Consider the following 13,463-nt stretch of genomic DNA (forward strand, 5'->3'; position numbering starts at 1 on the left):
ATACGTGCTGCCCATGCTGGTGCTCCCTGCCCTGGCCCTGCTCAGCGCCAGCCGCACGGGCTCGGCCGCTCAAGGTAAGGGGCTCGCCAGGCTCCCAGGCCACCTCCCTTCGCCGCTGCCTGCCTTCCCTCCTTCTTCCTCTCCTTCTCCCCGGTCCTCCCGGCTTCCTTCCTGAGCCCCCGGGGTCCTCCACGCGGCTCACTTAAGCCACTTTCAACCCCGCTTTCCCAACAAGTCGGGAAGCTTTGGTCATTAGGGTTCATTCGTCTTCCGAGAGGGGCACGGATGGGCCAGGGACACGCGGGGTGTGGACCTGCATCTGCCCCTGGGCGTGTGGGCTCCTGGGGCGCCCTTTGCACTTTCTGCCCCACGCGCACACGGTGTGGAACATGGTGCACAGAGACGTGGAGACACGCGCGGTGTGCGCGTCCGTGTGGCTGCACAGATGCGCCCGGGTGCACGGAGGCTCCCCGCGCTGTGCCACGTCTGGGGTGGCAGGGTCTTCAGTGAGTCCTGGAGCGTGCCAGGCGCGGAAGGGCGCGCAGCTAAGGACATGTGTCCCAGAGGGCGGAGGACTCAGTGCTGGGCACCCCCGGCTGCTGCTCAGGGCGCCGTGGAGACACAGCCCACCCGCCCCGCTCCACCCAGCCGGCGGCAGGCCCGGGGGTGCGCCTCCGCAAGCACAGCCTCGGCGGCTCGCTCCCGGCTGGCCGCGCAGAAACTTAGAGCCCGTGAGCTCTGGGGAAGCGGACTGGACGCTCAAACCAGATCCGAAAGTCCCCGGGGTCACCGGCCGCTTTATAACTCTGACATTTTCATGGAACGCGTCTGAGCTTGAAAATAAGTGCCCGGGGCCTTGGGCCAAACCGGGCTTGGGAGAAGAGCGGCGGGGAGTTGGCGGTGGGAAGGGAGGAGGGGAGGAAGGGAGGCTGATCACCTAGCTCCCTTCTTGCCCCTGGAGTTTGAATCGGGAGCGGCGGCTCCCAGCCTGCTGAGCCCAGGAAGCGGAGTGGAAGAGGGACGGGGAGGAAAGAGCCCACGCTGCCCCCTCCGCGGTTTCTCTCGTGTCACCTGGGCTCCCACCCTCCTGGCCAAGCAAAGCGCCAGCCTGGGTCCTTTTGGCTAGTTCTCTGGTGGTCGCTGGCTCTGAAGCGGCAGCTCCGCTTTTCCCCGCGGCGGGGGTGCGGTTGGGGTGGGAATGGAGGAAGCTTTTGCAGCATTGGGAGATGATTCAGGCATCCCATCGTCTCGGTTACGTCTCTTTAAACATGAGAGAGCAGAGAAGGTGCAGCGATAGCCTACACGGCTGCTCAGACACTCCGGGGGGTCCCGACAGCCATCACTCTGACCTGAGAGGGCGCTGGGGGCGAGGGCGTGGGAAGTCCAGCGCAGGGCTGAGCATAGGCCGGCGCGGTCCGGGTAGCGAGGTAAGTGATTAGCGAGGCTTTGTGAATTAGCCATAGCTACTTCTACTTCGGGAGTAAATTTTCCTGCTGCCGCCTTAAGTGGCCGCGCTCATAAATCCTTTCCTCCTTGCCAGATGCCTCCCGCCCCAGGTTCTGCCCTGGTTTTCCTGTGCATACTTCCAGAGCTCATCTGTCCATTTCATAAAGCAATCTCCATGGAGACTCCCATGAACTTGTAGGTTTCTTGAAATTGGTTAAGAAGTTCTCAGGGCGGCGGCCAAGGGTGCTGGGGTGGGGGGGTAGGGGGGCTCTGTTTGGAAGTTTAAGTGGGCAACCTGATGAATAGTTGTGGAATCAACTGCGTGACTCCCCGTGGAATTCGCCTGCTGTTATTGGGTGCACAAAGCTTGGGGTGCAAGCTGGGAGAGGGACCGGGCAGTGAGAGAACTATTTGGAGAAAGGACAAGTTAAAGTCCCCAAGGATGCCAAACAGGAGATCTGACAACCCTGCCCAGAGCTTACTGCAGCCAAATTAAAAAAAAAGACTGCACAGGAAAAGGGATCGATAAAGATAAACTGGAGGTTGTAAATGGATTCATATTGGAAGAAGAAAAGAGAAATGAAAGTAAAAGATGCTCAGGGTAGACAACATTTGCCACTGGTGCTGTGTTTCTTCTTATAGACCAGAGGAGCCAGAGATTGAGACTCGAACCTGCTCTTCAGGTCTTAAGTGGAAAAGTAAAATGTTTTCTATCGGATGTGTGTATTTCAGTACTGGTCTCCTCCATTTAGTTTATTTAGTATTTTCAGTTCCTGGTGAATAAACTATTTGTGTTTGAATTTTGGGATCTTCGAAAGACATTATTTCACCTCTTTTATCTTTGTTATCCTCCATATTCCCTGATACCAGCCCTTCCTGCCTTGTCTGTTAGGTATCAGAAACGTAGAAAGTGCCAAACTCTACTAGCGGCTATTATCAGCTACTATCACCATCACTCCTCTCCATTCCCCTGCCTGCTTACTGTCAAAGCACCTTGACAATTCCTTCCCAGAATCGGACTTTTATCATGGTCTCGTGGTCAGTTCTCCTTTTCCTTCTAATTTCTTGTCTTTTCTCCTCTTTGTGGACTACATGCTAGCACAACACAAGATGTTGTTGCTCCCTGGAAGTATGATTTCCATGTGCTGAGGATTTCAGGATCAGAATGAACTATTTTTATGAATGACAGTACATATGCAATTATGACGAGAAAGTTAATTTAAGCATTTTACAATGTGGATGAGGTTTTTTTATTCTGTTGTTAGAGAAGTACTGGAAAATTAAAAGTTGTAGGAAATGTGTCTCTTCAGAGATAGCCAAGAAAACAACAGATGTTTAAGATAAAAAAGAAAAAAACATAGTGAGTGTTATTTGTGAGTTTGCTGCGTTTTGTAACTGTGCTTTAAAGAAAGACAGCAGTCACTTTAAGCAGGTCCTTGGGAGATCCTCTAGGCTTTAGGCAACAACTTTCTCCTCTCAGGCTGTGCCCTAATTGTTTCATTCAGGAATGCTGGGAACTCCTAGCTCTAGGGAATTTGTGGTGGTTCTGACTTTCAAGAATGAATGATTTTAGTAGGAAAAGTGTGTGTGTGTGTGTGTGTGTGTGTGTGTGTGTGTGTGTGTACGTTTGAATGGTGTGCCTCAGAATTAGTGTCCTATTTCATAAGTGCATTTTATTTCTGGACTATACAGCATTGAAATTCTGCTTATCTAGCACCAACTAGTGTTTCGAGTGTTAACACCACCAAACTCAGAACAGAAAATGACTGAAGAGTCTAATCATATTAGGATAATTCTCTACTGTCATAAACTGATTTATAATATTTTTGATAAACAAGTAATATACTTCCCATAACAGAGTAAAAATTGCTTTCGTGCATATATACATGTTGGTATGGTACAATTGACATAAACACACACACACACAACCTTGAATTTCATTACAATGATACTATATATGTTCCATTTTAGGAGCAGAGTAAATTCACATTTGGAAGTTGCAGTAAGGAAAATTAGGCTAGCTTACCTTTGTTTAGACAAATAATGTCATGCATTCTCACTTAGGGGGTGCTTAAAAGGCTTCAGAGTACAAACTTCTCAAGTATTTGCATAGAGTAGGAATCATTCGATTGTTCACATTTATTGACTCCTTGGTCTTTTGTGTTCTGGATCCTGGGGGTTCAGAATTGAACACGACAGGGTCCTCTAACATCCCCCGGTGTAGTCCTGATCAGAATCCATACTGATCTTTTTAAAGCAACCCCCAAGGATATGAACAGGAATGAGGCATGAGCTCTACTAGGCCACCCCTCTTTGCTTATTTATAATTATTGTTGAGACTTAAAAATAACTCTTCTCCAATGTGCGCTAAGTTCCCCAGTTAGTGTGAACAGAACAGCTAGGGTGTGGTCTGTGAAGCCTTAACTGTGTCTAGCACTTTTCTGATTTAGGTCATGGCTTTGCTGGAGCAGCAGAGGGAGTCACTGGCAGAAGAAACATTAACGTTACAGGCTGCAGCCACTTCGGGAAGATAAAGGGGGAAGTGTGGGGCAGGGACTAAGACAGCACTCTTGCCTTCGGATTTTAGATTTTAGCCTACATCTTTTTCAGTCTGACTTTTGTATTTGTGGCAGTTAAAAACAAACCTGCTCACTTTTCTTCACAAATCAAAAACTTACTAGCTCATTTGGGTGGTGGTGGTATTCAAAGTAAAGTTCTTAACAAACAAGTATCATACACTGATTATGTCCCAGGTTGTGTGCTATTTGTTAGGGATGCAGAGTTGAACGAGATAATTTTTCAGAAAGACAGATGTATAAGCATATAGTGGAAACTCACATTCTGAAAGGTAACAGTGGGCACAGGTGTAGTACTTTCTGGACTCAAGCATCCAATAATAGTAAACATAGGTCAGGCTAGGGGGTTTTGGTGGGGGTTCTAAAATTTCTACACAGAGGAACTTGAGGATGGCAGCTTGGTGGGAAGGTTGCATTGCAACTACCTTAAATTAAATCTTACTTAGATTACATATATGTTTAGTCTGGTTTGGGGGAGGCACAAGCTAAAGACAGTTAGTGGTGTGTGCCCATTCTGCCATTTATCTTAGTGGTTACCACCTTCTCAAGATCCTGCCTCCACCCTGCCTCGGTGTTTGGCAATGAATGAGTTATTTAGTGTCCCTGTGCCTCAGTGTCCTCTGATATAAAATGAGGATCATGACAAGTCATATTCGAATTGAAAATGAGTTAATACATGCAAAGTATTTACAGCAATATTCTTTGTCTCCCAACCATGTAAACCATTGGCAAAGAAATCTAGAAGTTGAAGAAATTAAAGGTGAATAATTTTGAACTCAGAGTGGGATGGCTGAGCCATCTGAGGAGATGCTCCAAAGTGTATGGCTGGGAACTCCTGGGCACGGCATGGTTCCTTGAGCGGCATGTGGAAGCTCTCTCCTTTCAGAGCCCCACTTCTCCCTTTCTGCTTCCTCTGCGAAAATTAACCCAATGCCAGTTCTAAAAATGCCAGGTCAAGTCCTGCCAGTTAGGTCCTGGCTGCAAGCTCCACCCTTGACTTTCTTTCTTTACAATGAATATTGAAGGGAAAAAGACTTCCATAAATAAATAAACACTTTTATTAAAAGAAAACACATATCAAGTCCCATGTTTTCAGATAGGGTTTGGGGAAAACAGCCCTTTACAAAATGTCAGTAGGTTTTCTTAAAAAAAAAATGGATACAGGTGTACAGTCTGAAGAACACCAGTAGGTTTTCTTAAAAAAAAAAAAATGGATACAGGTGTACAGTCTGAAGAACATAATTGAATACATGTTATAACAACACAATGAAACATATAGAAAATTAGATTGATTTGAAGGCAAAGCATATTCACCAGGCCTTTTATATATTAAGATTATATTTGCAATAGAAAGTTTTAGTATCATAATTTAGAATAACATGAATAATCTAGATAACATTTTTAAAAGTTTCATATTTAATTACTTCTACTTGGTAAGTGGTTATTGCTAATTTTTCACATTTGGTGCAAATGTTTTTGCCCAACTTTTATGATAAAACAAGATATTTGTTAGTTTGTTTTTTATGTTGGGACAGATCTTTCTTCTACAGTATTTTCATTCTGCTTTTAATGTCTGATTGCTTGGTGTGCTCTTACAGAGCCTGAACTTTCTCATTCTCTCTTTTTTAAACCATAACTTCTTAAAGCTATGTATGGACTCTTCTTGGACTTCATATTTTATTTGGATTTATAATTGCTTATGTATTTGTATAGGAAGGTACAGGGATCTGAAGCCTTGGGTATTGCCCCAGGGGCACGTAGTTCAAGGACGTTTGAAATAGAGCTCACAGAAACTCAGTACTTTATTTTATGTAACTTTTTTTGGAGTAAGTTTGCCTTGAGCAATGTTGCAATTCTACTATCTCCTTTATCCTAGTTCTTAAAAAGAAATCGCAAAATTGAATAATTTATAGTTTCTCTTATTGTAAATATTTGTCAACTCCAAATTTAGAGATTTACATAAAAATTTTTATAGTAATAACTATAAGCTATCAGGATCAGAGATAGTAAGCTTTTTTCTTCTTTCTAATTGATTAGAACTCTCAGAATTTCTGCCTTTTTATGAAAACCCAAAACATATTATGTTGCAGATATTTGGGCTCTTTATAAACTAAATGTTGGAAAGTATTGTTCTATATTTGAGAAATTTAAAAAAGTTTTGGGTTGAAGTTTAATATGGTTTCTAATTTTGACATTCCTGCCCCTAGAAAGCTGCTGCCTTAGGATCCTATATGAGGTTTTGAAATACACAGAAGAATGTCTCTAGATTTTATAGTAACTTAAAACATACTTCGCTTTCTACACGGAGTTGATAGTGTTAAAACAACTTCGACATTAATTAAATTGAAGTCATAATTTAGAAAGCAAACTATAGCTTTGAAAGTGCCAAATATGCAGATATTTGCCCTTATGTCAGTATACCTTTATTAGCCCTAAGCAGTGATTCAAAAGTGCTTGGTGTGGCAGAAGTGAAGTCTAACATCTGAAAACTCCAACCACTGGGGAAATAGCCTCTTTTAATTAAATCACCAACCATATCTTCTTGCCAGTGTAGAAGGGCAACCTGAGAGTGACGAGATCCAGGTGAGACTTCATTATATTGATGTGCCTGTTAGAGTTCTTATTTTAAATATGAGGGCTCAATAGAATCATGCTAACAGATGATATTGATTCATCGAATTGAACTCCAGACTTACCAGTCTTATTTATTTAGAAATGTTGTGAGGATAGGGAGTTTTTAACCTTCATTAATCATTGTCATTTAGATCTTGTGGCTACTTTCATTTCTCAGCAATTATGAGAGCCATAAAAATGCCTTAGGTAGATGAACATGCATTATCTCCTCTTCAAACTAAGGATGTTAAACAACAGAAACTCCCTCAGCACATTTAACAAGTTTATTGATGAATGCTAACATTTAGCAGTTTTAGTCAGTGTCTTAATTGATTATTTAATCATGGACTGCCTGAATGCAACAATAATTTATTGTCTTCTCTCTTTTTTTGTTGTTGTTCAAAAGAAAAACCTTGTATATGATCATTTTTTTTCAATAAAAACAGATTAGTACTTGCAACCCAATTATAAGGACATGTATATCCATGAATAAAAAGGCAGGTGTTTTCTTTCAAAATTCAAGAGAACTGGTGTTTTTAATAATATAACATATAAAAGAGTAGTATAAAGTATATATTTTTATAGAAAATTAATCATTTTAAATTAATTTATAATGTATACTCTATTAGACAATAGAAGTTTAGTGCAATATGATAGGGCATGTGGTATAATAATATTCAGTTGTAATTATAGGCATAGTGAAATACATTCATGTATAAGATTAAAGTTAAAGGAGCCATTCTATTCTCTATGAATTCACAAATTTGTTACTTGTATTTAACTTGATATTTTGTGTAATTCTAATATCTTTTTGAAATTTCAAGAACCTAAAAAATCCTTTTAAGCTCTAGGTGGAAGAGTATCCTCTGCCTTTTACGGGAACTAAAAGTGATGGTCAATAACAGAAGTTCTGTTGTTTTATTCAAAGTGTTTGTCAGAGACCTGTATTATCTCTAATCCATACCAAACAGAAAAACAAATTACTATCACAATAAGAACTTTGTGATTGGGAAGCTGTAGTCAATAAAGGCAATTTCACTTTGAACATTATGTCTGTGTGAAATATGTTGACATTTGAATTTAGCTTTTGATAAAGGGAAAATGATATATTTTATCTCCCATTGACTAAAGAGTTTGCCAAATATACACATCATAGCCACCAGTCGAAGTACACAAATTTAGCAAGGAACAATCTAAAAGTCATTCTAAATAAGACAGTAATTACATTGCCTGTCATTTTCTTTAGCAACTTTCCTTCTTTCTCCTGGATCTCCATAAGATAATGAAAGAGTGTAAGCTTTAAAATGTGTTATGGACCAAACCCAAGGATACAAGGAGCCTAAGACATTGCCCTCCCAGCCACCAGTGGCCATCACCAACACAGTATGCAGCTTGGTGGAAAACAGAAGCCCATTTCGGTAACTGCTCTCAGAAGCTGAGGAAAAACAGGCATGTTCAAATGATTTATTTGTGCTATCTGGAAGAGAAACCTAAAATCAGTATTTCATCATAATATTATTCAACGGGCCCTCTGACTTGAAACTTTTATCTAAATAGAGTGTTCATCTGCACCTATTTCAATTAACAGAGCAAAAGAAAGTATATAAAAGGCATCTATTTGAAGAAAGTTACATTTGGATTATACTTGGACCTATTTGGGCAGGATGTGCTTGTTTGAGAAATCTAGACTTAAATCAGAGGTATGCTGACACATAGTAACTTAGAGTATATTCCTCTGGAATATATAATTAATCCTTCAGTTGTCATAATAGAATGCATTGCCAGTTTCTGAGCTGCTGTTAAACATTGTCATTAATAACAATACCAACACTGCATCTTAACTCTCATCCTTACATCAGAGATCCAATCACATTCTTTGTCCAGGGAAAGATTTTAAGTGGAGTTTTAGCTATTATTGTACTCTTTAAAAAATGTTGCCAATATCTTTCTCTTATATACTAATCTATTTATTTTTGTTGTTATTTACACACATATACATATATCTATATAGAATTAAAAGACCACAGTGAAGAAAGTTATGGTTTACTTACTATAACATGATGAAAGGATGACTAGGAAAAGTTTTAATGATAGGCATGTTTCCAGAGGGATGGGGTAACTAGTTTATTGGATTTATTAGAAATGATGATCATATGTAAGAGACACATGGCATTTTTTATTGAATTAAATAACGGTGGAATTATTTCCTAGGAGGGTATTTCCAGGCAGAGTCTTAATGAAATGAAGAGTTACAAGGAGTAGACAAGTATAGTTCAATAATTCCTATGAGTATATATATACTTGCACAAATGGTGCGTGTCTGTGTAACCATTTTTATTTTAGAAATGAGAGCTCATTTTCAAATAAAATTGGCAATATACTTAAAAAAAACACACACACAAAACAGAACCTTTCAAGAAATGAAAACCAAACATGTTTACTTATAAAACGCATTCATAAAGGTAGTCATTGAGTAGGAAATCAGATTTCATCAATGGATGGCGACTGAAAATCACATCCGACTTTCCTGCAAGAAGTGCCTGGTGCTCTAGCAGTTGCTAAGTCATTCATGTCCTGTGCAGGGGCGATGCCTCTGCCTCCTTGGTGCAGTGGCTTATCTGATAGAAACAAGTTTTCTCCTCTCCTCCAAGGACGGAGAGGGGCTCTCCCTTTCCCTGAGCTATTACAGACCCCTGGGGGACTTCTGCTGCTTTCCTACAGAATGGACTAAATTTGTTGACCACAGGAGAAAGTCAACTTGCACGCATGCGCAGGTAAAATCCTTCAGAGGCGAGCAGGACTCCCTCTCAGGGTGATCCCAAGAGAGAGATGACTTCCCTGGTGTGTACCCCGCGGGAGGCGACCTCCTCTGTGGGCTGAGGAGGAGAGGCCCCCTGTGTTGTTCTTTCCTGAATTCTGTGAAATTTTGTTTCAACTTACTAATCAAGTGGAGTTACCTTCCCAGGCTGGGGAACATTTGGTTTTCTTGGACTCCCTCTAAGGCTGGATAGGTGTCTCCATTACATGTATTGAAATCTTTATTTAATTGAGCAAAAATGAAGTTAGTTGAGGGGGAAAGAGGTCATTACTGTTGAAAGAATATACAGAACTTCACTCGAGACAGATGGATAATATGCGTCCTTGTTTAATTTAATATTGTATTGGAGTGCAAGGTAATGTCTAAATATTTACAAGACACATCCATGTGTAAATATATACTAATAATTACCATGTGTCCACATCACTTGGCATTTCTGAACTAGGATCTTAAAAGATGCAAATAAATCCTAAGGTGCAGTAAAAATTGTTTTGTATGTTCTTTTGCATTTCCTACATTCATGGATGACACTGGGATTTCATAGCAAAATGAGTAGTACTCTGCAAAGCACAGCAGAGTAAATAAGAATGCCTCACCAAGTTTTGTGATCACAAGTCTAAATGCTAATGAGGGAGGTTGCCTGTTAAATGCTGAATGCAAGGTTAAAAGGAGGGTCTTTGAGATAACAGCAGATTCCAGAGTCCTTGAGTTTGTTTTCCATTCAGTGACAGTCACTAAATTAGGGAAAGGAATGTTCAAACAACACACTTGAGGAAAAGTGATTTTTGTAGAAAGGAGCCATTTCTGCTAAGAGCCAGTCACTGCACGTAACCCCACTGACATTAAAAGTCCATTAGCTAAGCCCAGTTTAAATAGCAGCTGATGCAGTGTCAGCTAAATGTACGTAGGAATTTTTTTCCTATAATTCAGTAATAGCAGTTCTATAATTTCTTCTAAAACTACATACATTAAGTGAAACAAATGTCATCTGATAGTAGTGGCAGGGCTGCTACTAAACAGGCAGAGATTGGTAATGAAACAAAAGAAACAGTCTATATAACAAGGAGATAATGAGTGGTAATGATGGTTTTAAAAGGGAGCCTTTGAGAAAAATCATATGGAGAAGCTTAAGCTGGTGTTCAGAGAGAGCTGTTTTCATAGGGATACATACTCATGTGCACGACTTTGAGATGTTCACTTAAAGTGAACAGATTCTTTACTATTTGCCTCAGTGTTTACCTTTTCAGTGCATTTTGAAACAGCAGGAAGTCCCTTCCTTAGGCACTGCTATGTATGTAAATAGTTGTGTGTAAAGGGTGGGAGACACAAGCTATTGAGAAAAGTGAAAACAGAGGTACAATTCCATGTGTTCCTATTTTTAAGGTGATAACCATAGTGGTATTTTTTGAAAGTATAAGGATGTATCAGTACTGCCTGCAATGATACCAAAGGTGGAAATGTCCACCAATCCCCCTCATTTTTTATCTTTTGACTATCCTTTACTTTCCTTTTTTAAAAAAAAAAAAAAACACAAAATGTTTTTATTGATTCCATATCGGAAGAGTAAGGGAGAGAGAGATAGAAACATCAATGATGAGAGAGAATCATTGATTGTCTGACTCCTGCACGCCCCCTGCTGGGGATCGAGCCTGCAACCCAGGCATGTGCTGCTGTTGACCAGAACAGAACCTGGGACCCTTCAGTCCATAGGCCGACGCTCTGTCTACTGAGCCAAACCAGTAGGGCTTTAATTTCCATTTTAATCATCTGAAAGACAAAAACTTTTACTGCCAATATATGTTAGAATCCAAGAATTATTTTTTTGTCTTTTTAAATTTCATTTTTCCATCATGATTTATCCCCTCTGCTGTGGAAGTTGAACAAGAATTCTTTAATAAGTCACCTTGAAGAATTCCCTACGACAGTGTTCTGTAACTCTGAGACCATTGTGGAGACAAAGTGAGGGTTGCTCGGGAATCTAATGTGTGAGATGAGAACAGGGCAGTAATTAATCAGCGGCTGCCATGCTCACCCCACTGTAAAGCATTATGAGAACCTCCCTGTCCAGCCCCCAGCCCTCATTATCAGACCATTAGTGGAAGCCTGTGCAGGCGGCAATGGGGAGTCAAGCTTAAGCTGATGACCCCAATCACTCGGGCATAAGCTTTGTGTACATTTTCACAATGGTCACTTGAATTCTCATCACACTTTCTAGTTCTCAGAATTATTCATCATTTCTAACCTGAGTACTATTTATAAGTCTGAGACATCACATCATTTATTTATTTACTTGTTTACTTATTTATTTATATTTTAAAATTTAGTCAGTTGTTCTTTATTATGTTAAAAACCACCTCACATAACCATGTATTGCTTAAGAGGAGGAAAAATGAAAATTAAAAGAAGAAAAGGACTACTATTTAATCATAATGGGGTGGCAAAAGCTTCCCTTTTATGTTCACAGATTTTCATACCAGTGTTTCTTAATAAAATCAAGAAGTACTCTTTGGTGTTGTTAACTGTTTTAATTCAATTCAGGCCACTGTGAAGGTTTGTTTGGAATGAATTGGAAGCTTAGATGGACAGAGTTTATGCAATTACATTTCTAACCAAAATCCCGTTTACTAATGTATTATATGAGGAACTTGATGAATAATCTCATCTTTAATATGTAACTCAAACATTAATAACAGATGGAAATATGTCTCAGTTCAACCAGTGGACTTTGATTTTTAATTCTAAACCAACTTTTTTTTTTCAGATTAAAACATCTGTTAAAAGTGACTATTTTCCATATGTTTTCCCTTTTCTATTGCATAAAACTTAATTCTACTGCAAGATGAAAAAAGAATGTCATTGTATTTTGCCCCACAATAAATTAGTACACATCTATGAACTAGTATGATTAAATTGAATTATGTTGAAAATAACAAGATGATGTTAGACTGATTGAAATAGAACAATTATCGCATTAGAGTTTGGAATAGGCTTTAGAAAAATTTACCCTGCAATATTAACATACTGTTACTTTCTTGGATAACTTTACAAGTGTATCTCTCTATTTTTTTTAATGAAGAATTATACTTTAAAGAAAATTCAAGTTAATACAATATATAGTGTAGTTTGGTGCAATTAAAATGTTTATGCATAGAAAAATTTTCCTAAAATAATCTATACTAATAATAGAGGAATATGCAAATCGTCCCGGACGCCGTCACATAAGGACCGTTCAGCAGGCTGCGTCCCCTGCCCCCTGCTCAGGCAGCTGCGAGTCCCAGGGTAGCTAGGATAGGATGCAATAGGAGGGGATAAGAAAGGAGAGGGGGAGGAAGGCAGGCCTGCATGCGGACAGGCCGAGAGGAGAAACAGAAATACAGAAAGGGAACAAGAAAAAGATGCAGGAATGGAAAAGGAAAGGAAATGCGGGGCTGCATGCGGGAAAGGGTGGCGACCGCGTGGGCGGAGCAGCTGCGCCCGGTGAGGAGCGGGGCACAGGCTGTGCGGAGTGGGAGCCCCCACAGATGCGGGAGGAGGGTGGTGGCCCCCAGCGCAGGCCGTTGGGATGGAGGGGTGGACGGTTGGAGGCCTTCCGGGTGGAGGAGCTCCTGCTCCACAGCAGCAGCACCCGGGCTGCGCAGGCCTCGGCCACCCTCGCTGGGCCGGGCGCCCCTGCTGGGAGGGGAGGCGCAGCTTAGCTGGGGCAGAGTCGGACACTAAGGAGGGTACCACTTTCGTCCCTGAAGGCTGGACCCCAAAGACACTGGCCAGGGTTAGGTTGGTGGCGCATTGAGTGTACTTTGTTGACTAGAAGTTGGGGCGTCCTGGGCAGGTAATGGGAGGAGGATGCGGCGGGGAAGCCGGGAAAGGGGTGGTGGTGAAGGTCTGGCCGGGACTGGGCCCTGGGCTGGGGGCTAACGACCCCTGAACAGAAGCTTTAATATCAAAGTGCGCTCAGGTGGGGCTGGAAGCAGGTCCCAGAGAGGAAAGGAGAAGGTTTAAAAAAGAAACGA

General features: G+C 41.2%; 1 protein-coding gene across 2 annotated transcripts in view; it reads left to right on the plus strand.

The window, feature by feature from the left end:
• Nucleotides 1–6: 6 nt before the first annotated feature.
• UNC5C (unc-5 netrin receptor C) overlaps nucleotides 7–13,463 on the plus strand; it is a 374,301-nt gene continuing 360,844 nt past the window's right edge. For both annotated transcript variants that reach the window (XM_014528684.1, XM_005880661.2), the window contains exon 1: nucleotides 7–74. In XM_014528684.1, the coding sequence (XP_014384170.1) occupies nucleotides 14–74 (61 nt within the window). In that variant the 5' untranslated portion in view covers nucleotides 7–13. The remainder of the gene's footprint in view (nucleotides 75–13,463) is intronic.

The sequence above is a fragment of the Myotis brandtii genome, unplaced genomic scaffold (assembly GCF_000412655.1).
Source record: "Myotis brandtii unplaced genomic scaffold, ASM41265v1 scaffold645, whole genome shotgun sequence".
In the NCBI taxonomy this organism is placed as follows: domain Eukaryota; kingdom Metazoa; phylum Chordata; class Mammalia; order Chiroptera; family Vespertilionidae; genus Myotis; species Myotis brandtii.